Source organism: Gavia stellata, chromosome 1 (assembly GCF_030936135.1).
Source record: "Gavia stellata isolate bGavSte3 chromosome 1, bGavSte3.hap2, whole genome shotgun sequence".
NCBI lineage: Eukaryota > Metazoa > Chordata > Aves > Gaviiformes > Gaviidae > Gavia > Gavia stellata.
Window position 1 is genome coordinate 72,381,076 of NC_082594.1, and position 26,427 is coordinate 72,407,502.

Here is a 26,427-nt window from a genome sequence, read left to right on the forward strand (position 1 = left end):
CACATGGCCTCCTTACCCTTTTCACATCACTTTCTTCAAAGGCGACAGTCTTCTCATCCCTGCCTGTGCTATTCCAAGAAGAGATGTGCAGCTAGAGGTGCTGTAAATAAGAATTCCTATTTTGGGGGATAATAAAACATAATAAATAATTTCTCTCGCATGGTTTTGTTGGTGGAATATTATTGGTGGTATTATTGCACGTTTCAGAGTATGCCAACCTGTGATATTCAGCCACCTCCTGTCTCCATCCCCAAATGACTATGAAGAATTGAACTATTATTTGAGGAATTCATCTTTTTACCTGTCAAGGTCTGGAGAGAACATTATGTCACTCGAGGAGAGGCTTGGCTTAGCTCCCCACCACCAAAAAAGCCATTTAAAAAGATATAGCAGCAACCAGTCACTCAATATTCGTTTGTATTTAAAACCAAAAAGAAATAGGAGCACCTTTCCTTGACTCTAGTAATGTTTATTGAGGAACTATGCCATAAGTCATAAGCCTGATATCTGAAAGTTTAATTTTGATAGATAAGAGTTACTCAAAAACATCCCAAGATGAAAAAAGTAGGGAGAGAAATAATTAACATTTCTATGAAGACAGTGCTCATAAATATTTCTATCAGAATTAATGGGAAAAGAGTTTTACTAGTAATTTTGTACAAGATTTTACAGTGCATATGTTCTTAAGTTTTTGGCCTCTGATTCAGGTTTTTTAATGATTTTTTAGGCTTATTTCAAACTTCTCATTTGGTTTTGCCTTTGGCATTTCAGTCGTACACGCCTGTAAGGACAATAGGTATTATGATCATCTTTGAAAGCAAGATTAGAGAGAATAAAAGTGCAGAAGACTGCACGCTTGCTACACAGAGCTACTTAGGTAAGCTCTTGTGCTGGTACTGTGCCAGAAGTTGGTACGTCCACCGCAGCTGCGTGCCTTCTGTCCTGCAGGACTCCCAGCCCAAGGAAACGGGACGGCCTCGGGGGAAGGGCAACGTTGTGCGAATGTCATGGTTACGGATAGCTTTTTCTTCAGGGGGAGAGCTGGAGTCGGGGTTTCTACGGCTCTTCACAGCCACGCAGACTAGCCAAGGCTTTCACTCAGCCACCTGGAAGAGGAGGAACCACCTCCCGCCTTAGCCGTGCTCCCGCTGTGGAGAGCTTCGCCCCACCGCGGCCGCGGGGAGGCGAGGAGATGCTGCCTGCTGGCGCCGAGGCCCGCGGGCTGTCCCCAGCGCTGAGGAGATAGCCTTCAGAGACGTGGCGGCGCGCCCCGGACAGGCAAACGGCAGCGCACGGCCTTCCCCTCCCGCCGTCCGCCGCCGAGTCCTGCCTCCCCCAGCCCCGCTCGGCAGGCTGCGAAGGGCGGTGGGGAGCGCGCGGCAGCCCGCCGGCCGTTGCCCGGCGCCACGGGAACGCGGCGGGAGGCAGCCGTTGGGGCGTGGCGCCCCCCCGCTGGCCGGAGGGGCGGGGGCGAAGGGCGCGCGCGGAGAGCTGCCCCTCAGGCCGGGGCGGACGGCGGGCCCGGCGGCGGGTGAGTGCGCGGGGCGGGCAGCGGCAGCCGCGGGCGCCTCACCGGGCCCGAGCAGCCGCCGTGAGCGCCCGGCGCTCCCCAGGGCGCCGGGAGGGGAGAGCGGAGAGTCGCCCTAAGGTAGAGGCCGGCGGCACTCGCCTCGGCGCCCCGCTCGGCTGCCCTGTCAGCCCGGGGGGTCGGGGCGGCGCGGCTGTGCGCCGAGCGGCCGGGGGCGAGGGGCGCGCAGGGCGGCGGCGCAGCGTGTGCGGGCGTTTCAGGTACTGGTGCTGTGTACAGTGTGGAGGGCGAGGAGGAAAGGAGCATCTTAAGTTAGTCGCTGAAATGCCTGGAACTCGAAAGCAGTTTTGGAGACTTAATCAGTCCGAAAAGTTTGCTAACTCTGAATTCTTCTGGTCTTGCTGCGAGGCCTGCTGCAAGTGTCTTCAGCACTGCGGGAAGCTTAGAGTGGTCTTAGTGCGAAGTTTATCCCAGTTGCAAGGGGCTTGCATTATCGCAGTTCAGAGGGGTGGTGGTGAAATGCGTCAACAGCGGTAGTTAAATCTTACCACTTTATGGTAAGCATAAGTAATGGTTATTTTAGGAAATATAAATATTATCACGTCTTTCAAAAAGTTCTCTTTCGCAAGTTGAGTAAAAGTAGTATTGTGAGTGAGCAAATACTATGTGTTCTATCTGTAAATTTGAGTCCTTAATGCTCAGTGAGGTACTGAAGGTACTGACAGCTTGCAAATTACTCTGATCTGTTCTCTTCCCTCTCTGGAAAGACTAGGGCAATGCATATAACTGGAGAAAGTTGTGAGGGCCTCTTTCGGAGAGAACCGAACATTAGGATGGGATTCACCTCATCTATTTTGACGTGTCAACAGTGATGATGACTGTAATAGAGATGTTTAGGCTGTGTTTATTGTCAGAGGTACTCCTAGGGCATGATTAATTTTTGGATGAATGCCTAAAATAGATCATGGGAATCACCTTCTAGAAATGCCCCTTTGTAGATACCGAAAATTAAGTCAGCTTACTCCTAAACAAAGCTATTGCTTATATTGGTGCTTAAAAACACCTTGAGGCTGATGGTCAGACTGATAGCTGGTGGCAGAGATTTGACTCAGGTGAAGTTGAACGTGGTAGGGAGATAACTCCATGAACCACCTTCCCTAAATTTCCTTGAAACTCTTGAATCTGTGCATGGAGAGAAACTGTTGTGGTCATGCTGGTGGTGATAACTTCCTGCTGGCAGGTAACTGAATATTCATATTCTGTTGTTAGACCTGTGGGTTACTTCCCACAGGAGCAGACTGTCAGGTGTTGAATAGCGCTGTGAGGCACTGCTGTGCTTGCCACTTGCCTTGCCTCGCTGTGGCTCATTCGTCTTTCGCTGAGGGGCTCGTGCCAGCGACCCTACTTTATCATAGTTATTCTGAGAAAGCTGCCAGACAACACTCCATCTTTTTCTTCCTTCTTATATTTCAAAGCGTTTGTGGATTTGTAAGGAAATGTAAGCCGCAGTACTGTGAGTTGATGATAACTAGCTCCATATCCCTATGTTCAGCTGAATTGAACAGAATTTGAACGCTTACAAATGTTTCTGGCCTTGCTCTATATTTGAGAGGATGCTGACAGATAGAGAGAATTCATAAGTTATGTCCATGTCTTATTATCATTATTCTTATTATCATCATATTTTGATATAGCTGAAATACAAAAAGATGCTTTTCTGCATCCTTTTGTGCCTAGGAAGTTAAATGATAGCATTCTCCTCCCCAGTTTATATTGCTGGAACAAGCTGTCATGAGATAGAACAGAATGCAATCACATGACAGGAGCGAAGGTTGTTTTTACTTTATGATTTTTTTTTTTATGGCTATGAGTATTTTTTGATAGTGTGGTATTGGTTTTTTGGTCTATAAAGCCTTAAGTGATCGGTAATTTTGTCTGCTTACAGACCACTTTCATCATATAGCATTGTGAGCACAATTGTAAATAGTGAAGGCGCTAAAATTATAATTCCCATCTGTATAAAGCAGAGTAAATTGCTAAAATGGTATTTTCCATTAAGAACCCTTAATTTTGTAGTCTAAATATGGAATCTCTGAGTGCTTGCCATAACTTTCTTGGTTATCCAAAAGAAGATGAGGGGGGAAAATCATAGACTCATAGAATCATTTAGGTTGGAAAGGACCTCTAAGATATGATACAGGTTGGCTGTATGGAGCAACAAAACCACTTTTGGTGTAGTCAGTTACTTAAGGCTTGAGACTGTAGATGGACTCAGACTTCAATTTCGTCATTTTAAGTATTGTTTGTATACTCAGATGCAGAGTAGGATTTAGTCTCCCTGGCCTTCATTAGCACTCCTCTTCCTACCATGTAAAGCAGGCATCATTTTGAACTTCCTTCAGTAATAGCAGAGCTGTATTCTCCCCAAATTTTGTAACTTAATAAAAGTGGGGGAATCCCAAAACACAGATGTACAGATGCTGTCTCTACTGCCCTTTGTGGATGCTTTCTGTGGTGTAGGTTTTTTTTTTTTTTAAAAAACCTACTTTTCCATCCAACCAATCCATAATTATCATGTTTTCAGGTTTATAACTGTGCTTTGTTATTAATTCAGTAGCATTAGCTGGATCAGGCTTGATGAAAACATAAAAATAAAATGACAATGAAAATGAATTCATTAATTTTTCACTGACTCTCCTAATACATTTGTATACCCATTGAACAGAAGAAGTGGCAAAATTAACTACTACAGAATGTCACAGGACAGAGCCCACTCCGAAAGCTACTAGTCACAAAGTATTTTTCAGGTCTTCCTAAATAATTCAAAATGTATTTTTGTGCACTGCTAGTAGTACCTGAAGAAAACTCTCTGACTATTAGAATCAAGTGAACCTCACAGAATTCAGTATTCATCGATACTGATTACTCGTGCATTACAGGATCAGCCTGTGCAAGCAATGGAGTTTCTGCATCACACTGTATCCATATCTTGATTAGGCTGGGATTTTAGAAATCTGAGAACTCAGAAAATTGAAAAGCTGTATGAGACAGTAATGCTTCTTCAGGCTGAGATGTTACAATAAGTTGATAGTGTCAAAATAGTTGGCAGCTTCTGGTTTCTTACAAAAAGGCCATATAATATTTTTCTAAAAAGACAACATTGTTTCAGGGAAATTATGAATTCATCAATATAAGATTAATATTAGTAATTGATCTGCTACATTTCTGCTGGCCTTTGTGAAGTATGTGTGAAGGATATGGGCCCCACTCAAAGAGGATGATTGAAGGGCATTCCTAAGGTCTAACAGAATCGTAGTGAGTAACTGTTGGAAGCTTAAGACCAGTCCTGGAGAGACATTTCCTCTCATAGTACTGTGGGAGAATAACTGTAGTGTCAGCCCAGCTTGAGCTAGTTTTTAGCATAAACATTAAGGATCAGAGTCTCTATTGTCCAGAACCCTTCAAAATGAATCTGTTCAAAATGGTGCTAGTAGTGTGCATATTCTTAATTTGTGAATAATGCGTACTGATTTTTTTTTTGTTAAGCATAAATTACTTCTTATTATGAAATACTCCCTGCAAATCCTTGAAGATAAAGTAAAATACTCTCTTCCTCCTTGTCCTCATAGACTGAAGATCTGAAGAAGATAACCTATGAGCTAAGGCAGCATGTCACACAACTGCTTGATAAGAAGCAAGTGGTGGAAAGTCAAGTGGATAGATTCACCTGTAAAAACGGTCGTCTGTGTAAACAACTTGCTGTAATTGGCAAACTATCTGAGCAGCTGGAAAAAGCATTGCTATTCAATACTGCTGATAAGGAGCTGGAGGAAGCAAAGGTATCTACTTATTAGAATTAATATTGTGCAGTGATATTTTAATGTTGTTTGCTAATATTATGGGGACCTGTTTTGTGGGGGTTTTTTACCTTTTGGGCTGAATTTCTAGCTTTCATCTCTGCTTTGAAGTATATTTGCTGGGATGAAGGAGGAGCAGGTTCTGGCCCCTGTGGTATTTTTCAAGTGTAGAATGGTTCAAGGATTAAAATCACGCTTGCAGTTGGAAAGAATGTAATTTCAGTGAAATCTGTTTTGATTTCACAGGATAATAGAAAATTGCATTCTATGCAGATGCAGTTATGTGATTTAGTAGTAGTGGTCAGATGGGAGAAAGCATATTCTTTGTTTGCGATTAGTGTAACTACATACTTATTTCTTTAGCGCATAGGTATAGTCAAACTGTCCCTGTTTTCAAAAGTTTCTCAGTAAGACAGTTCTGGGAAAAGGTATCCCATGCTTCCTTTTTCATTGACTCACCTGAGAGTAACTCAGCTGTTACTGTTTTTCCTAATCCTGGACTGCATCTGAAGATAAAACTTTTAACTGATTCCCTTCTAGATTAAGTTTATTGTTACTAAATAGTATGTTTTTAGCCTAGTCAAACTAGAAAACATGTACACAATGCTCCTTTGGACTAGAACAGTTGAGCTAAAATGCTGATTTTGCACTAATTATTATAAACAATGAATGCATCTCTTGCTCACAATTTTTTTGTGGTAGATTCAAATTCAACACCAGCAGAACAAGATAAAGAAGCTGGAACACATGGTGAAAACACTAAAATCTGAGAGTTAAACATGTATCCTTAATGTATATGTGGCTATGAAATCAGGTCATTTCCACATGAAATTAATACTTGTACAAGTGAATTTCACTTGCTTTGTTTTCACTGATAACAGACAAGTTATAGAATGGATAAACATTACCTGTTTTCATTTGTAGTTCTCTGTCTCTAGATGGGTGGGAATCTGTTTCTGTTTTGCAAGTATCCTGTAATGATTTTGCTTTTGAGAATCTTAATAATTGTTTTTACAAAATTGCATATAACTGTTTTGAATACCTTGTAAATCACTTGCAAAACAGAAAGAAGTTACATTTTTTCTTTAAAATTTTTAGAATCATAGAATCTTTTAGGTTGGAGAAGACCTTTAAGATCATCAACTACAGCTGTTAACCTAACACTGCTAAGTCCACCTCCAGGGATGGTGACTCCACCACCTCCCTGGGCAGCCCGTTCCGATGTCTGACAACCCTTTCAGTGAAGGAATTTTTCCCAATATCCAACATAAACCTCCCCTGGTGCAACGTGAGGCCATTTCCTCTTTTCCTGTCACTTGGAAGAAGAGACCAGCACCCACCTCTCTGCAAACCCCTTTCAGGTAGTTGTAGAGGGCGATAAGGTCTCCCCTGAGTCTCCTCTTCTCCGGGCTAAACAACCCCAGTTCCCTCAGCCGCTCCTCATCAGACTTGTGCTCCAGACCCCTCACCAGCTTCGTCGCCCTTCTCTGGACACGCTCCAGCACCTCAATGTCTTTCTTGTAGTGAGGGGCCCAAAACTGAACACAGGATTCGAGGTGCGGCCTCACCAGCGCCGAGTACAGGGGCACGATCACTTCCCTGGTCCTGCTGGCCACACTATTTCTGATACAGGCCAGGATGCTGTTGGCCTTCTTGGCCACCTGGGCACACTGCTGGCTCATCTTCAGCCGCCTGTCAATCCACACCCCCAGGTCCTTTTCTGCAGGGCAGCTTTCCAGCCACTCGTCCCCAAGCCTGTAGCGTTGCATGGGGTTGTTGTGACCCAAGTGCAGGACCCGGCACTTGGCCTTGTTGAACCGCATACAATTGGCCACGGCCCATCGATCCAGCCTGTCCAGATCCCTCTGCAGAGCCTTCCTACCCTCGAGCAGTTCAACACTCCCTCCCAACTTGGTGTCATCTGCAAACTTGCTGAGGGTGCATTCTATCCTCTCATCCAGATCATCGATAAAGATATTAAACAAGACCGGCCCCAAAACTGAGCCCTGGGGGACTCTGCTTGTGACCGGCCGCCAACTGGATTTAACTCCGTTCACCACAACTCTCTGGGCTCGGCTGTCCAGCCAGTTTTTTTACCCAGCAAAGACTGCACCTGTCTAAGCCACGAGCCGCCAGCTTCTCCAGGAGAATACTGTGGCAGATAGTGTCAAAGGCTTTACTAAAGTCCAGGTCGACAACATCCACAGCCTTTCCCTCATCCACAGGGTGGGTCACCTGGTCATAGAAGGAGATCAGGTTGGTCAAGCAGGACCTGCCTTTCATGAACCCGTGCTGGCTGGGCCTGATCCCTTGGTTGTCCTGCACGTGTCCTGTGAGCACCCTCAAGATGAACCTGTCCATCATCTTCCCCAGCACCGAGGTCAGGCTGACAGGCCTGTAATTCCGCGAATCCTCTTTCCGGCCCTTCTTGTAGATGGGCGTCACGTTGGCAAGCCTCCAGTCGTCCGGGACCTCCCCTGTTAACCAGGACTGTTGATAAATGATGGCGAGTGGCTTGGCAAGCTCCTCCACCAGCTCCCTCAGTACCCTTGGGTGGATGCCATCAGGCCCCATAGACTTGTAAGTGTCCAGGTGGTATAGCAGGTTGTTAACTTCTTCCTCCTGGATTATGGGGAGTTTATTTTGCTCTCCATCCTTGTCTTCCAGCTCAGGGAGCTGAATACCCTGAGGATACCTGGTGTGGCTGTTAAAAACTGAGGCAAAGAAGGCATTAAGTACCTCAGCCTTTTCCTCATCTTTGGTGACAATGTTCCCTCCCGCATCCAGTAAGGATGGAGATTCTCCTTGGCTCTCTTTTTCTTGTTAATGTATTTGTAAAAACATTTTTTGTTATCCCTTATGACTGTGGCCAGATTGAGCTCTAGCTGGGCTTTTGCCTTCCTAATTCCCTCTCTGCACGACCTAACTGTTATTAATTTTGAGAAATGTTGAGCACTCACAGCTGTGGCAGCCATCCATGGTTGCTTTTTTTGAACACTTAATATTTTCTATCCTGGAAATTTAGGTCACAGTTTGGGCATCCGAAATAATCAGATAGCATTTTCAATTGATCTTTGTGCCTCCATTGCTTCTCTGTAAAATGCTGATAACACACCCTTGCGTAGAATCACAGAATGGTTGAGGTTAGAAGGCACTTCTGAAGGTCATCTTGTCCAACCTCCCTCCTCAAGCAGGGCCACCTAGAGCCGGTTGCCCAGGACTGTGTCTAGATGTCTTTTGAATATCTCCAAGGAAGGAGACTCCGTAACTTCCCTGGGCAACCCTTTCCAGTGCTCAGTCACCCTCATAGTAAAAAAAGTGTTTCTTGATGTTCAGAGGGAACCTCCTGGATCTACGTTTGTGCCCACTGCCTCTTGTCCTGTCAGTGGGAACCACTGAAAAGAGCCTGGCTCTGTCCTCTTTGCACTCTCCCTTCAGGTATTTATGTACATTTATAAGATTCCCCCCTTGAGCCTTCTCTTCTCCAGGCTGAACAGTCCCAGCTTTCTTAGCTTTTCCTCATAGAAGAGATACTCCAGTCCCTCAGTCATCTTCATGGCCCTTCGTTGGACCTTGTCCAGTATGTCCATGTCTCTTTTGTACTGGGGAGACCAGAACTAGACCCAGCACTCCAGATGTGTCTCATCAGAGCCAAGTAGAGGGAAACCTCCCTTGACCAGCTGGCAATACTTCCCCTAATGCAGCAAGGGCACATTGGTGGCTCATGTTCAGCATGCCATTCACCAGGACCCCCAGCTTTCCTGCCAAGCTGCTTTCCAGCTGGGTGGTCCCCAGTATGTACTGGTGCATGGGGTTGTTTGTCCCCAGGTGCAGGACTTTGCACTTCTCTTTATTGAACTTCATGAGGTTCCTGTCAGCCCATTTCTCCAGCCTGTCAAGGTCCCTCTGGATGGCAGCACGACCCTCTGGTGTATCAGCCACTCCTCCCAGTTTTGTGTCATCAGGAAAACTCCTGGCGGAACACTCTGCCCCATCATCCAGATCATCAATGAAGATGTAAAACAGGCTTGGACGTGGTATTAGCCCCAGGGGCACACCACTAGTTACCGGCCTCTGACTAGACTTTGTGCCACTGATCATCACCCTCTGGGCCTGGCCATTCACTTTGCAATCCACCTCACTGTCTGCTCATCCAGCTCACATGTCAACAGCTCATCTATGAATATCTTATGGGAGTGTCAGAGGCCTTACTGAACTCAAGGTAGACAACATCCACTGCTCTCCCCTCATCTACCAGGCCAGTCATTTCATCATAAAAGTTTGTCAAATTGGTCAAGCATGACTTCCCTTGGGTGAAGCCATGATGACTACTACTGATGATTTTCTTGTCCTTAATGTGCCTGGAAATGGTTTTCAGGATTAGCTGCTCCATCAGAATATTCTTTAGACCCAGGTTTGAACACTGTCTTAGCAGGTTCCAGAGCCATGCATCCAAAAACACGAGGTGGAAATTTGAGCGCCTTTCATCTTGTGTTTTGAAATAGGGAACGATTCTATGGGAAAAACAGAATGTGAATATATGCTATGATGTCCCTGAAAGACTGAGCTACAGATCATTTTACTTTGGATGTTTTATCTCCTGGAAGTGGTTAATAAGTATCATTTAATAAGCCAAATTACACTGATATTTAAAGAGTAATTTGCAGCCTGCATGGGTTCTATGAGATGTAAGGTTCCCTGTAAGAAGGGTTTCTGTGTTTCTCCTCTGTGAATACAATGTATGTAGATCATATAAGGACTGATTCTCTGACCATTTAAAGGTAAATGTAGTGTGTAACAACTTACTAGCTGAATGAAGATAGGGAGAGATATGTTTTAGGATTTGATTTTGTAATGAGTAGATTGCTTTTTTCGTTATTATCTTTGCAATTTTTAAGTGGTGTTGAATCTTATAATTGTATTACTCTTACATAAAGTTAATTTAAATAAAAAAATTATTTCATAAAAAACTGCATAATATCAGGATATCAATCTCTTTTTCTTCATCAGTCATTGCATGCTGTAGTCTACATATTGCTTCTGTCTATTGTAATTCTGTTTTAGCCTTTATTGTTATAATACCCGAGAAAGTTATTTTTAATGATCTAAACATTTGCTGTTTAAAGATAGATTTGTTTTGAGCCAAGTAATTTAAGACCTTGATCTAAGGAAGAATGCAGTTCTATAAATATCAGTCAGATTATTTATATGTTTTGAAAAGGTACATGCTTCAGTGTTTTCTTGAAGGGGAGCTTTTGCCATGTTCTTTTATGCTTTAGAAGTGTATCAAAAGAATTTTTATTTCAAACGGGTGGAATTAATAAAAAGGACACCTTTCTGATTGTGTCCAGATAACTTTTCAAGACAAAGTCTTGTACAACAAAAGGAGATCTGTGCTTTGAAAGAAACAATTGCACAACTTGATAAAGAGAAGGCATCTTTGCAAGACTGTGTGGAAGAAGGAAGAGAGAAGATTTCTACTTTTGAGGAAAGCCTGGCAATTAAAGTATGTTCTAACATGTAAATAGTCACATAGTCACAAAAGGTAAATAGGGAAAGGATCTCTTGGGTCATCACATCTGTCATATATTGGTATCTGCAACAGCGCTCAGTGCTGACCTAGTTCTGCTCCAGCTTCAAGACAACAATAAAATTCATGTTGACTTTAACAGCAGTAGGTTTGAGCAATGTGGAGCATCTTATGTTTGATGTTTTGTAGTGTTTATACTTATCAAGAGAGGAGACTTTTAAGTACTTCCCTAAAGTGGAGAAGAGTAAATTAGCCAATAAAATATTTCATTTATCATAAAGTTTAGCCTAAATTCTACCTTGGGGTCCACTGATGTTAAAGATGCAAGGTGCCAAATAATACTGCCTTTCTTGTCATTGTAGAAGCATCTGAATTATATTCTTTTCACCTTAAGGTATATTGCACAATGTGATTTCAAACTGTATGATGAAGCCGCTTAGTTCTTATTTCTGAAATATTATTTTTCACTCCAGCTTAAGTCACCTGGATATTGATTTACGATAAACTAAATAAGGTATTTTTTAACTGTTGTGATTGTTAACTCAAGAATTTGCATTAATTTTCAACAAAATATTAAAGAAGAGATATTGCAGAACAGGCTAAAATTATCTTGCCATTAGCACTGACTTTGCATTTTTAAAACTGTAAATTGTAAAATGCTGTCCATTTTAGAGAAGAGGTGGCTGTCTCTCATCTCGCTTGTGTCTCCAGTGGAAGACATTTCCTTAGCCTATCTATGCTTCTTTTAATATCTGTATCCAAAGACAAGGGAGTAAAGTGATATACTTTGTGATGGATTTCTTGTTTTATCAATTACAAACTACCAGACTCTGGTAGTTTATTCATTGTAGTAAAGCTGTGATAACATATCTAATAGGCAGAAGACATTATTTAGTTTTGGGAGTGTGATCTAAATGCTTCCTTTAGAATCACAAAGGATTAAAAAATGTAATTAAAATTGTTATATTCTGGAGAAGATAATAATATTTGTTCTTTTTTTTGCCAAATTAGATTATCAGAATTTTCAGCTCTAAACAGTACATGAGGAAACATGGAAAACCACAATGCATTTTGCATTGACTAGTTAAATTAATCAGCTATCTGAATAAAAGGAGAATATAAATAATCTTATTTAATTTTTTTTCTATTTATACTGAGGAGTGGTGAGAGGTTTATTTTAATTTTATATTTCTTTTCAAGGAGAAAATAATTTCAGATTTCAAGATTCTGATTTCTGAGTTGGAGCATTCCACAAAGTAAGGATGAAATGTCAAGATCATTATCAAATTTTGACTAATTTATAACATTAACTCAAAAATTGAATCACAGGGTGTGCTAATGTATAAATATTTTTTTACTCTATTAAATATTAAAATGTTACAGCTTTGTTTCATGACTTGCAAATTTAACCACTGGAAAAGCTATCATTTGTATTACGTTGGGCAGTATTGTCATACCTCAAGTATCTATTATTTCCTGCATAGAAAATCTGCTGAAGCACTCTGTATCTGCGAGAAAGATATCACCAGTTTGCATCAACAGCTACAAGAAACCAACAAAGAACTTGCACAGACTAACAAGAACAGAGAATCATTAGCTCAGGAGAGTAACAGGTTACAAGAGCATCTTTCTAATATTGAGCAAGAAAATCAGGTATATTTGTACCCTTGACTAAGAAGGAAAATTGTGTATTTTTCAACTAATGCATGGAATTGGTGGGCCCTCATCTGAAGTAAATCAGCAAACTAGATTTAAGCTCATTTTTCAAACTCTGATTTTTCCCTTATTGCTCAGCTCACTTTTATGAAGAGGAGTAGCTATTCTTATGTAATGGTTTGGATGTTTATCTTCAGGAACAGCTAATTAATGTTTTTTTCTGATCTTCATGTAAAAATGCTGTGGAAGTTATTGCTTCTATGGAAAAGTACTATAAAGGAGGCAATGAGTATTTCTTATACTGTGCTGTGACTGGCCTAGAGTACTTAAAAGCTTATGAAATTTACTTGCTAATAATTTAACACAGTACACACTTCAATAAGATTCAAAACTATTAATAGTATTGTATTTAAGTTCCTTTAAAGTGGCTTTTGGATAAAAGATGCTGGAAATATTTGGTTGTAATACAACATTATATTATCTACTGTGTTATTTATCTTTGTGTAGTCACTAATGAAAGTAGTTACAGTACTTAAACTGAAGTTTAAGTACTCATGTACACACAATGTTCATGCATCAATGTGTTTTCCAAGCAGCCAGAAATTAAGCTTAATACCTGTAATGGTTCATCATTGTGTAATGTTCTGGTTTTTCTTCTTTTTGTTCAACCTCTTGCCTTTGTTTAGGTTTTCTGATACTTGCTTTTTCTTCTCTGCACTTATTCTACTGCGTAGGATATCTTTGTCTTTAAAATTCTTTCTGCTCACCTGGCTTTCTCTTCCTCTAGAAGTGCTACCCAGTTTAAAAATTTTGTTATTAAGACTCCCTTTTAAGTGAAGAAAAGTCATCCAGAAGGAGATTCATCCCATCCCAGTTTTTAAAGTGATTCATTTTACCTGTCTCTCTCCCTTCATTATAGAGGAAGCGTAGCTAACTAGTTCAGATCAGGTGCCTAATTCTGCCCTGCAAAAATTAGGTGAGACGATAAATAACTCTCCTCTCAAACACATTGATCTTTAGCGCCCTCTTTGAGTATGCTAGAAAAGTCGAGGTCCTGGTAGCTTTAACCACCAAAGGTAGCTGGTGAGTGTCACTAGAAACATGAATTGCTGAAAGAGGTTACTCTAGGGAATCAGTATTTTCTACCTTCTCTCAGAATCACAGTTCATACTGATGAGGTCAGCTGGTGCAAAACAAAGCCTCCCGAGCTCCATGGCTTCCTTTACAATGCCTGGATGCTTATAGAAGCAGTTAGAAACAAAAAGTCTTAGCCTCACAGGATCAGCTACTTTTTAATGGGCTTGCCTCTATAATATGTAATGGTTCTTCCATTAACTTAGGTGGTATTTAAAGTAGTATTCCCTTTTCTTCAGTTAGGTTCTGTGAACTTTTCCAGTAAGCCCTTCTCAGCAATTCACAGCCTTTTTCACAATAGGAACAGGAGTTTTCCATAGCCTACTTCCCCCCCTGCCCCAGTTCTTGCAACTGAGTGTTGTCATAGTAATTTTGTAAGGAAGGGTTTCCAAACAGGGCAGTTCAAGACAGCCTTTCTGCAGGTCTTTTTCTTCACTGTTCTGTTTCTCAAGCAATAGTTGCCAGAACTGTGTGCATTCTCCCAATACTTGTGGCTTTATTTCTCCTGATTAGGAGATAACCACTTAGTTAATTCCATTTTTAGCTGTTTTCTGCTTTTTCAGATGTGGGCTTTTAAGAGACTGTAACGTGTAAAAAAGAGGGAACTGACTCTGAGCCCTGCTCCTTAAATGGGGCAGGCTATTTTGTTATGACCACCTAGCTGCTAAATAAAACATCTGTCGTCTTCTTAACTGCTATATTCTTTTATTGACATTTTTCTTCCTGTTAAGAAGATTTAGCATTATTTGTATGTTAAAGAAGGTAAATATTTTTTACAGATACAAAATTGTATTTATAGAAATATACATGGTTTAGATTTTATATAGCCTTTAAATAACTGGCTAATAAAGCCATAGACACTAGATACACACTAATTCTATTTTTTTTGTAAAGGTACAAACAGTACACTTTAATCTTATGAAACAAATCTTTCTTCATAGGTACTATATAAAAAACTAGCAAAGTACCAGAATGAGCTTGATGATATGAAGTTGAAAGCCCAGGATTCAAACACAGATATTGTCAGACTGAAGGGTGTACTGAGGTCTAAAGTGAGTACATGGATTAAACCTCTTAATAACAGCTGTTGTTTTAACTAAAAATGAAATTTTAACCATATTTCCATAGAAGAATTTGCTTCCTAGCTGAAACTTATTTGCATTCTACTAACATGTTTTTAATAGTTTGAACACATTTTCTTAGCTGTTTTTGGTGTACAAAAGTAAGGAAGTATATTTCACTGTGTTTTTATATATATATGTGTGTGTGTTTATTAAACTTAAGAATTCAGACAGTTAATAATACAGAGACTTGGGACTCTTTTGTCTTTATTACCATATAGGATTAATAGTAAAAAAAAAAAAAAATTCTGCAATATATTTCTATACCTCATATTTGTAATGTGAATTTAACCATTTTTAACAGACGTCTTCTGAGCATTAAAATGCAGCCATCTTGAACAAAACACTGGTTCCTGAGAAGTCTCTTAATGTTTTGGCTGAATGGCAAAGTTTTCAATGGAAAGAGAACATCCAATACCATATCATACTTGCAGATGTATAGATATCCCTATTTTGTGATGCTTACTGTAAATTATTAAACAAGTTTTATGTGTTAGGAAAGAGAGAACTACAAGCTTTTAGAGAATTGCCACAAAGCCCGTGAACAAGGAGAAAGCTGGGAAGCAAAATCCCATCAAGCAGAAGCAGATTGTAGCTCTGTTAGACAGGCACTGATTAGTGCAGAGTCTGAGAATCGCAGGTTGAAAGAGAAAATGGAGTCCCTTGAAACAGAGATGGAGCAAGTAAGTTGAAATTGTTCTTTCCATAGTTTCCATTTTTTAAGCCTGTAGCTGTTTAGAATTGTGCTTAATGCCACTTCTCATATTTTAGACATACTTGCTACAATGAACTGTATGGGGTTTGAGATTATTTAATAACATGACTAGAATTCCACTAGTCACACTTGGAAAAAAAAAATCTTAAAAAATAATAGCCTATTTCAAGGAAAAAAAGTTATAAAATGCTCTCATGTTTGGAATGACTGAAGGCATAATGTCACACACAACTCCACAGCATACCTGAAACATACCTAGAGCTTTGTTACCTGTTAGGTTCCTGTCCCTGCTTTTCTTGCTTTCAGCTTTTCAACCTTCACTGCTTTAGGTGTCCCATGGATCCTCTTCCCACCTGAAAATCTGAAGAACTTAAAGGGACATGCACAGCATGGCTTTGAAAATAAGTTACAAACATATAAACTATCTTCTGGTTTTGGGTTGTTGGCACGGAAGTCACAGACAACCACACGACGATCAATATGATCAGGTTGATGCCACTTTATTGCGCAGATAGCTCAGTTAATATACACTCTGTTATCGCGTTACATGTGCCGTCGGCATTATGATTGGTTTTCAGCAAGTAAACACGCGACTCTAAGTATTCTACCATTGATTAAAGCTAGCTGTCCATGCGAACGTGGCTCCCGCCTATATCCTGGCTGAAGTTCTGTCTTTATCATGCTTTCTTCCCTTTTCTCACACAGCATTCATGCTGCCCGAATGTAACCTTTCAGCCCATATCGTTGTCCGCTCATAACCTTTGAGTACAGAGGCCTACATACAAGTTAAGTACAGATTTTCAGTGCTTGGAGTGTTCACAGGATGTCCATTTCTTACCAGAAAATCTCCCACATTGGGTTGTTACCATTCTTGTTGCAGAACATCTCTGCTTCCTGAATATCGCATAGGCTACTGAGGATTACCTGTGCACGTTAGATACTCAGGAGGAACTGAGCTGACGTTGTTCAGGAAATGGATGAGAACGTAACAGCAAAACAGCACAGGAAGATTGTGTGGCAGATTTTGACATTTTTTTGAATGTAATAAAACTGGTACATGGTCGTAGTTTGTCTAGCCAGCCTCAACGGGTAGGGATTTCATCCTTCCAATTCCTTCCCCCATGCCTGCTATTAAGTATCGCGATAAACAGGCCTCTTCATAAAAATGGTGTCAACAAATTGAGTCAGAATTCCAGATGGATATCATGTTCATAGCAGTTATATGTAAGGCACATATCTAAAACACAGAAGTTTTTATTCAAAAATCTTAACATGCTTAGCACTGCCCTGTGTTCCTTGTGCTTTTTTTAGGCAAGACAGAGCTAGAATTAACGCGATGTCCTCCACCTACAGTCATCTCTTTTAGTCTCATTCCTAAGAAGTCCTTCAAGGAAGCCACACCTCTCCCTCTGCTTTTGTCAACAACCTCCCAGACTCATTCTGCCACCTACTGAAAATGAAGTAGTTAAAAGTGACCAGAAATACAAATCAGGTATCACAGGGCAAAGTACAGGCATTTTTCAAAAGGGAAAAATCTAGGCTATGTTAATTTAAAATACAGAAAATTCTGAACCCCTTTAGTCACAACTGCTGCTGCTGTCTTGTAGACTTCTCTTTAGTGTGACTTCTGTCATCTCTTAGTCATGCCTGAGTTTGCATCTGACAGCAGTATAAATATGACTGACTGTCTCAGCATTCACTGGTCATCTGCATGCAAGAATACATTTTATTGCTCAAATAAGAGGGTCTAATCTGAAAAAGGAATGGGGCCCATGGCAGAATTTTGAACCTTATTAGCTCTGTAGAAGGAGTAGAATTTTAGGAATAGAGTTTAAAATGTCAGTAGCTGATTGCGCTGTCAGAAGCAAGAACTCTTCTCTTCTACTTTTTATATAAGGGAGTTATTTAAAGGAATAACTTTGAAGTTTATTCCAGAATAAATGACTGCTGCCTCTAAAATTCACCACAATTACATAGAGATATTTTTGTAGGATTTTGGAAGCAGTTTTAAATTTTCTTTGCAGTAGAGTTTTGATTATCTGATACCGCATTACTGTAGCATTTAACAACAGAAGCAGCATACAAGTTTCAGATTTCTGCCTTAAGCAAGTCGCTTGTGAAAATGGAAGGAGAGCTTCAAAGCATACATTGGGAGACAGTCTCTATACTTGCAAATCTCACCTCTACACAAGAACTTTGCATTAAACTAGATGCAGTCAAAGAATGATTAAATCAGCAGTTAACTTACACAGCAGAGAAAGTAGAAAGGGTATGTGAAATATATTAAAAAAAAAGTTTATGTTAATGTTATACTTAAGGGATCTAAATCTACTTTGGGATCTAGAATGATCAAAGAAATTAGTGATTAGTGTTCCAATTTTTTGAATGTTTATTGTGGCATTCCTCAGGGTCTTACTCCTCAGAGGGTGGATACTGTATACTATTTGAAAAGCTCACTGCTTTGCAGGGTTTTACTATGAATACTCAAAAGTCAGGACTTAAAATTACTGGTTGTTTTCTTGAAAGATGTCTTGGATTTTACATCTAGTCACTAAGTAAGCAGAATAGCTGGAGTAGTTTATTAGCAAAGAAACTTGACATGGACTTTAGGTGGATGCTTGACTGTTTTAGGAAGCATCAATATCTCTTTAATAATCTCTCCTTAATTTCCCTTGAAAATCAATTTCTGTTGACCTTGATTTTTACACAAACTACAAAATTCACGTTTGATAGGCAAATTTTTTAAAACTCAGCTTGGATAAACTCAGAAAAATTGTTCATGCATACTCAGATTATTCAGATATTTTCAGTATTATTCTATCACTGTCCTGTCCATTCTCTGCTCCAGCTAAGATAATTTCTTGTTCTTTACAGGCTTCCAGCATTCTGACTTTTATGCCTTTTTCATACGCCATGGGTAAAGCTGCTGTTTGACAGCTGGTTATTTGTTCCAGCCAAATGTGCATGATGTCTTTTGTATGCTTGTGGAATCCTCTACAATGCTTTCAATAGGGAAGAGTTCCAGCATATGATGTTTGTCTGAAGCTTTCATGACATCTAACATGACTAAGCTTTCCTGGATCCTTTTGTGAGATTGTCAGTGAAGGGGCTTGCTAGGACTATGGACAGCAGCAATAGTTTCAGGAGAGAAAAATGCATAAATGCAGCTGGAAGAGTTGGAGAAAATCTGAAGTTGGGAAATTTTCACTAATTTTTTCATACCTTTCAACCAATAGTCTTTCATCAGCCATGTATGACCTTCAGATAGGGCTCTTATTTTACACGGTATTCCAGTGCAGAAATCTGCATTACTAGATTGAAGCATATGTATATTCAGAAGTGGAAATTAAACCTGATGCTGAATAATATTGTTCTTTCAGTGTTTCTAATACTGTTTATTTTCCTATAACTTATGCTGCTACAGTTTTCAGTATTCTTTTGTTCCGAAATATAAAAGTAGAATATCAAAACTGTTTATAGGCAAAGGATCTAGATTTTTGATTGACAGTTCGTAGAAAATTGTTCAGACTGAAGATACCTTTTAGTTTAGTCTGGTAAAACCAAATCATTTGAGTTTTGCTTTGGAAAGTGAAAAATGCTTCTTTTTTTTTTTCTTTGTTATTTTGGTTTTCTTTCTTTTGGTTTTGTTTTTGTTGTTTTTTCCCAGTTGGCCTACGACCTGAGTCAGTATCTTCCTGGTTTGAACACACAAATGGCTATCCTCTGAAAATTCTGAAGAATATGCTGGAGAGGTGGCGTGTTTGTTAAGATGTTTCAGTTCATAGATTTACTATGACCTTTGTGTGTGCATTATTGTGCTTAATGTAAACTAGCTTTGTGTAAAATATAGATAAAAGTGTTTGCAGTACCCCAGTTAGACTCAGTTAGACATACTAAAATGCATACATGAAAAGATGAAGGAAAAATAGTATCTAGCTTACTTACACTAAGATTAAAACAGTTTTCTGTGTCTCTGTAGCTGACTCAATACAGATTTTCCTGACTCACCGTCTCTGGGATTTTTTTTCTTTCTTTTTGCATAGTTATGTCCCAGGTATGTCCATTGTTCCCTTTCCAGTGGAACATACTAGGTTTTATGGGTATTATTCTTTTTTAGGTTCGCCTGTGATATATAGATGCTTAATCTCATTTTGGATTTTATTTGTTTTCCCTTTCCCAAAAAATTTATTCTTGATGCTTCTCAAAGTAAAGTAAGTGTCATCTCACTCTGGTGGAGATGCAGGTATTGGTTTGTTATAGCACGTGTCATTGCATGCAAATGGTTAATCAGCAGTTTCTTGCCTCAACAAAATGTAGAACTTCCCTCCTCTTCTTTAATGATTCCTCATGGAACACAAGTCTTATGAGGAGCGGCTGAGGGAACTGGGGTTGTTCAGCCTGGAGAAGAGGAGGCTGAGGGGAGACCTCATCGCTCTCTACAGTTACCTGAAAGGGGTTTGCAGAGAGGTGGGTGTTGGTCTCTTCTCCCAAGTGACTAGTGACAGGACAAGAGGAAATGGCCTCAAGTTGTGCCAGGGGAGATTCAGACTGGATATTAGGAAAAAATTCTTTACTGAGAGGGTGGTGAAACACTGGAACAGGCTGCCCAGGGAGGTAGTGGAGTCACCCTCCCTGGAGGTATTCAAGGAGCGTGTGGATGTGGCATTGTGGGATGTGGCTTGATGGGCATGGTGCTGTGTGGTGTGGGTGGGTTGTTTTTGGTGTGGGTTGTGGTGTGTTTTGTGGTTTGTGGGTGGTTGGTGTTTTTTGGGTGTGGTTTTGTTTTTTTTTTTTATGGTTGGACTTGATCTTACAGGTCTTTTCCAACCGTAGTGATTCTGTGATTCTGTGATTCTGTCTACAGTCTGTATCCATTGATCCGTATATTTCATAGCATTTTGCCATTTCTATCAAGTGCGTTTATATTCTGTTATAAACATTGGGTGAATTTATAAATCTGGATTTTGACTGAGGGCAAATATAACACTAATCATCCACCTTACAGTGAGAGTGAATTTTGGTCATTGATCCCAGACTTCCTTTTTTCTTTTCATCTTTTTTTCTTTTTTTTTAAAAAAGGTTACCATAATAGACAGACAAAACTTTAAAATCTTTGTTTAGCTGCAGAGCAAGTGTCAGTCATCCCATTCTGAAATAGAGCTGCTGAGAAAACAACCGGGAAATGAAACAGCATCTATGAAAAACCTGGAATCTTTGCTTATGTCCAGTCGTGAGAAAGAATTTCAGTCACACATAGCAAAGCAAGAAAAAGACTCTGAAATTCAGTATCTCAAGGAACAGCTTTCTTTAGCAGAAAATAAACTGTGAGTAAATGACCATGAGAATATTGCAGGTTTTTTCATTCTTCCCAAGTGTATATACACACAGATGGTTTTATAGCTAGCTGCATTTTTAAATGGCCAATGTATCTTGGTTACTTTAACAGCAGAAGATGCCAAAAACCTGCTTGTGATTCCTCAGCTATACCCTAATAGACTTTTCTGTGTCGTGTTACATTTTACTGCAAAAACTGTTCTTAAACTCAATTGCATGGTATATCTGCCCTTTTAATTTTGGATAATTGTATTTGGTAACATGCTTAGCGGATTATAGTTGCTATCTAAATAAAGTGTATGTTCTGTGCAGAGTCGAGATTTTACTCAGCTCGGAAATAGAGCAGCTCAGCTAAAGTCAGAACTGGGTATCACCAAAAGACAGCTGGGGACTGAGCTCTTTGAAAGGCAAGTATATGTTTTTGTATTGCACTTCCTGCATCTAATTGGTGTGAAATGCAATATAAGACTTAGACTAATCAGTAGGATAAACAGCAATGTTTGGTTTTGCTCTGCTGTACATCTCCTGTGTGTTTGGAGGCCATCCATGTCACTATCAGTCTGTGTAGCTGTTAAACATACTGTCTAAATTAGTTGTCTAGGTTCCCTTTATAGCCAATGGAATGAGACAGTGAGATAAACTGCCCTCTAGAATTGCCCGTTTTAGGATGGGATGGATCACTTTCCTGAAGATGCTTGTCTGTCTTCACTTATTTATAGTGATGCTTGTCTTGATCTACAGTGAGAGTCTAGGTGACTGGTTGGCTAGACAAGTGATTTATAGACTACTAGTTCTGTGATAAGAATGGCTACCTTTTGGCTATGCCTGTACTAGTGAAGTAAACCAGGTCAGAGCATTGACTCGAGAGATCCACACAACTGTATACTTGTCCATACAGTTAACTGTTAGCACACACTCTGGGATGATTTTAGCCCATACCAACCCGCCTTCTCCCAGATACTGTGTGGGGCACAAAAGGTGCTAGGGATGGTTCCCAAATGGCAGTATGGCCAAAGTAAATTTTTCTTTTTTTTTTTTTTTTGGGGGGGGGGAGGGGGGAGCAAGGAAGAGAGTTTAACAATACGTACAAGCTGTTTCATGTGATTTGGCCACAGTACCAGACAGCTGTCCCTGGCTTGCTTCAGGAGTTAGTTTATCTACATAGTCTCGGTGTCTTAAATAGTTTTCTTATCTGTGAAACAACAGTACTTCTCTGTTTCATGGATGATTAAGGATAAAATATTACAGTGTCGGGCATTATTTTGGGTACGTAAAAGAGATGGCTAAAAGAAACAGGGCGATGTGATTATAGCACAGGTTTGAGAATCAGTAAATTACTTTGTTGATACTCTGTTCTCTCATAAGTAAGGATGAGGGTTTTGCAGGGGGCGTCTCTACACCTGAGGTTAGGTATTTTAAAGATTGATTTCTTAAATGTCTCAGTGTATGTTTCAATTTCAAATTGGATTCTTCTTCACCCTGAAGTCATGGCAAAAACTGCAAAACTTTTGGGTTTAAAAGGTAGCATCATTTGTGTTTCTTCAGCTGCATGGAATGAGCCAGACTTTATGCTAATACAGGAGTACCTTTGTTTTAAAAGAAACTCTTCTCTTCTTCAGACTGTTGTTTCTCTACTCCCCCTATGTGAGTGCATCCATCTCATGGTGTATGGGTGCTCCCTGATAGGCACTTCTTGAAGTGTTCATTGGCAGAAAGCTGATTCAGCCTCCATACTTAATCTCTTCTCCTAGTTAAGGATAATTTGTTACTCACGTGGTTGCTTATATAGTTGCAATAATATCAACACTTAGTTTACAATTGGTTAGCAAAACAAATATTAGAGTGAGCCTATGCTGAGGCAAAGATCGCCAGTTTTCGTTCTTGAAGAGAATCTCTCTTCTACTTCAATTACAATCTTCAACAATGACCTGAATTGTTTTGGAAAGAACAAATCTAGGTTCTATTATGCAGTCTAAGTCAGTTGCAAAAACAGTATGCAGAAATCTTAGATAGCAAAGACTGAAATATTTTCATATAAAAATCTGAGGCTGACATTAGATTTAGCTGTCTTTGAAAGGCTAGAGTTTTTTTCTTTTTATTTTTGCTTTTTCATAAAATCAAAACAGTGTCCCTTCAATGTCCCACAAAGGTTACAAGAATTCTATATCTTTTCTGTTTTTCCTCAGAAAGTCATGCTTTACAAGAGCAGGTATCTATCTCTCTTTCTTGCAGGGAAAGGGATTAAAGCTCCAAGCTGGCTTATTACAGCCAATCTATTTTTCTGGTACTGGCAAGTGAAAACCAGGAAATTAGCTGGAGAGGAAAAATACTATCATTAAAGTCAGTGTCATGATAGTATATAATGGAAGCAGCAGATGTGAGTACTGACTGGGGGGTTTTGTTGTTAGTTTAAGGAAGTGGGTAGATATATACCCTTGTTCTAACACTGACTTAGTTAGTCGTATTGATTTACTGCCTTGGTGCAGAATAAAGTAATGCCTGAAATTAGGAGGTGGAAGTGCCAACATTGTCAGGCCTTGAATGAGCACTAACAGAGTGATACCAGGAGGCTTAATCCATCTGTCTGTGTTTTTCTTTACCAGTCAGGAAAAGCACCTCCCCATCCCTCCCATCCTCCTGACTGCAGAAGCAGTTTGGACTCATGTGGAAACAACAGGTTTGATTTATTTTCCTGTTCTGGCTGTGGTGAGCAAGCACAGGGACTGACTGTCAGGTACTCCTGGACAGCCCCACTCGCATGACTTGCGTATCTTTTTATCCTTTTCTGTTTCTTGACCTTCTTTTTTGCTGCCCTTGTACCTCCCTTTCTCTGCCCCAGTCTCCTCCCAAATAAAAAACTTGCCCATAATTACTTTTTCTCATTAGTCACAGTTTTGCTACATTCATACCCAAACGTCGTATTCTACAGTGTGGTGTTACCTGTGAGAGGTGCAAGCAGCTCTGACTTCCCACTGTTGCCAGCACCATCTTGACCATTAAAGACAGTCCAGCATGTGCATAGTAAAGCCCTTAAAAGCAATAATACTAGTAAGACTAGCAGTCAATGTAGTTAAGTCTGGTTCCGTAGTCTTTACAGCGCATATGACACCTCCCTAGGTGTAAGGTTGTGGGATGTTGGTAGCTAGGTGGAAGACTATTACCGTCTCACTAGCCTCCTGCTGCTAGAGCAAGCCCTTTTCTTGCCTGTAAATTCAGATCCATGAGCTGGTGCTGGATCTGATCCCTCTCCTGCAGGTTTTGGTGATCTGCTTCAGTGGTTCGCTCCATAGGTAGGTCTGTGGTAATGGCTAAGTCACACTGGGGTCAGTTTCAGTTCAATACCACAGAGGCAGTCCTGGTTATACCTTCATTTGCAAGGTTCTGGACAACTTGGAGTCCTTTTTTCCAGCCTGGGTCAGTGCTATCCTCCCAGTACACCCATTCATTTATAATGAAACATTGACCAGGTTTTACTGGAGTTACGCACTGAAACTCAGAGGTAGTTGTAGCCACCCTTCCTAGTGGTTTCCCAATCCAACCCAGACTAGATTCTACTTACATAAACATTTGGCAGCCTCAAACCAGGATCCCAGATAAGTATGTACCTCCAAAATTTTCCAGTGTATTATCCAATCCCACATACTTCCTCCCCCTACACTCAGATGCAGGAGTCCAGCATCTCTTAAATATCCATCAGTTTCAGGGCACTTCAGGTCGACTCTAGTCCACTGGCCTTGCCAACTCAAAAACAGCACAAGAATACTGCAAGCAACACTCTTCTTACTTTAATGTCATTGCTGATTTTAGTGATTGTCCTTATGTTGCAGACTTGTGAATAACCTTAAAATTGGGCTCTTCCTCCATGGAGTTTTTTACAATTTTTAGAGTTTAACCTGCAGCAACCATGGCTAGCTTCTGTCTTTTAGGGAAAATAGAGACACTGCATATGTAGAACTAAATCTGAGTAAGAGAGTAATACCGAGAGAGTCTTTCAGAGAAGTATATGATGAACACCACATGTCCTTTTAAAATAAAATCAAAAAGCTGACTATCTTAAATAGAAAAAAAAATATGAAAATGGCTATGAGATCATTTTGATTTTTGAAAAGTGCTTAGTCTCACGGTAAAATAATTTTTATTTAGGGAACATGCTGTACAGGAGCTTCGATGCCAGAATCGTACAATCTCTTATCTGTTAAGCTCTACATTAAGAACATCATCACTTAAACATTCCCATCACGAATCTCCTGGTTGGTCTCTGGACTGGTCCCTGGAAGGGTAAGTGGTTCAACAACATTTACGTTCCAAACACCGATGGGGGGGGAATAATAAAAGAATGAACTCTGATATATCTTGTTGAAATATTGACTGAATTCCATGGAATTACATTGCTCCAAGAAAAGTTACAAGATTCAGAACCACAATCTTTTGATGATACTCCTTTTATTTTGTTTTATTCAGCTGTATCAAAACTATATGGTTAATAGCAACTACTTGCCCTGGGATGCTATAGTCATAAATTCTTAAAACGGTAATAGAAATATTGCTACAGAAAATCTCTACTTGACTTGCCACCATTTTGTGCAGGTGTAGATGTAAATATTTTCATCTTTCCTACATAAAAGCTCTTGATTATCCAGCCTTTCTTCATCTATAGTTCTATATGTCTTTCAGAATAGTATTTACTCTATATATGTGCATTTTTTACAAGAAGCATAAATGCATTCTAAAAGTCTTCAAATGCTTGTAACCCTGAGGAGGAGCAAGCCCAGCTTTCCTTTTAACAATCAGTGAAATGGAGCCTCCACAATATGCGGCTACTCCCCTGTCAGTTTCAGTCTCAGCTTAGTTTCATATTTGGTAGCTGCATGCTTGTTGCATCACACTTCTTTGGTAGATTGATGGCAGTATGCGTTAAAAAAAAATTGCCCGTTGAGGGGGAAAAATACTCAATTCATGACTTGCAGGAAATAATTTCTGCTTTTGAGATGGTTATGTACTTCCAAGATGAATTTTGTTAGTACTTTGGTAACAGATTATTACAGTTGGCACTTCATTAATCTTTGTTACCAAAGACTCCCCTAAATACATAGGTCCTAAGAATACGAGACAAGTTTCCTCGGGTCAGTGAGCTGGTTCTGGTGCCCTTAGTTGGAAAACATAGCTGTTCAAGGCTGTGATTTGGTAGCTATTGCCAGTCCTTGATAGCAAGTACAGGGAGTCTTCATTCCCCTGATAGACTAAGGAGGAGTAGACGCAGTTCTGAGTACAGCGTAGCTCTTAAATTTGTTGAAATAAGCATTGTGTCATTTGGAACGGTTTAATTTACTTTTAATTACCATAACACTTTCTTCTATTTTTGATACCGTATAAAGAAAAGAGGGTAGTAGTAATAATAGTAGTCACCACACTGATACTGACGATTATGGAACTTTTTCTATTTGTATCACCCCCTTTTCAGGGTGATAGCATTCCTTTCTAATTAGTAAATCTCTGGCTAAATACCAAATCAAGACTAATTTTCTACAAACTAGATTATGAATTCAACTCCT

The 26,427-nt window shown here is 40.0% G+C and overlaps 1 protein-coding gene across 1 annotated transcript; it reads left to right on the top strand.

Annotated features, from left to right (window-relative positions):
* The first annotated feature begins 801 nt into the window (after positions 1-801).
* On the top strand, positions 802-26,361 carry TSGA10 (testis specific 10). The gene is given in 14 exon segments (XM_059815341.1): positions 802-877; positions 1,353-1,531; positions 5,158-5,367; positions 6,088-6,157; positions 10,737-10,891; positions 12,116-12,171; positions 12,400-12,568; positions 14,647-14,757; positions 15,324-15,509; positions 17,601-17,810; positions 20,663-20,865; positions 21,172-21,282; positions 25,019-25,153; positions 26,337-26,361. Coding segments are annotated over 14 exon segments (1,896 nt in total).
* The last annotated feature ends 66 nt before the right edge of the window (positions 26,362-26,427 follow it).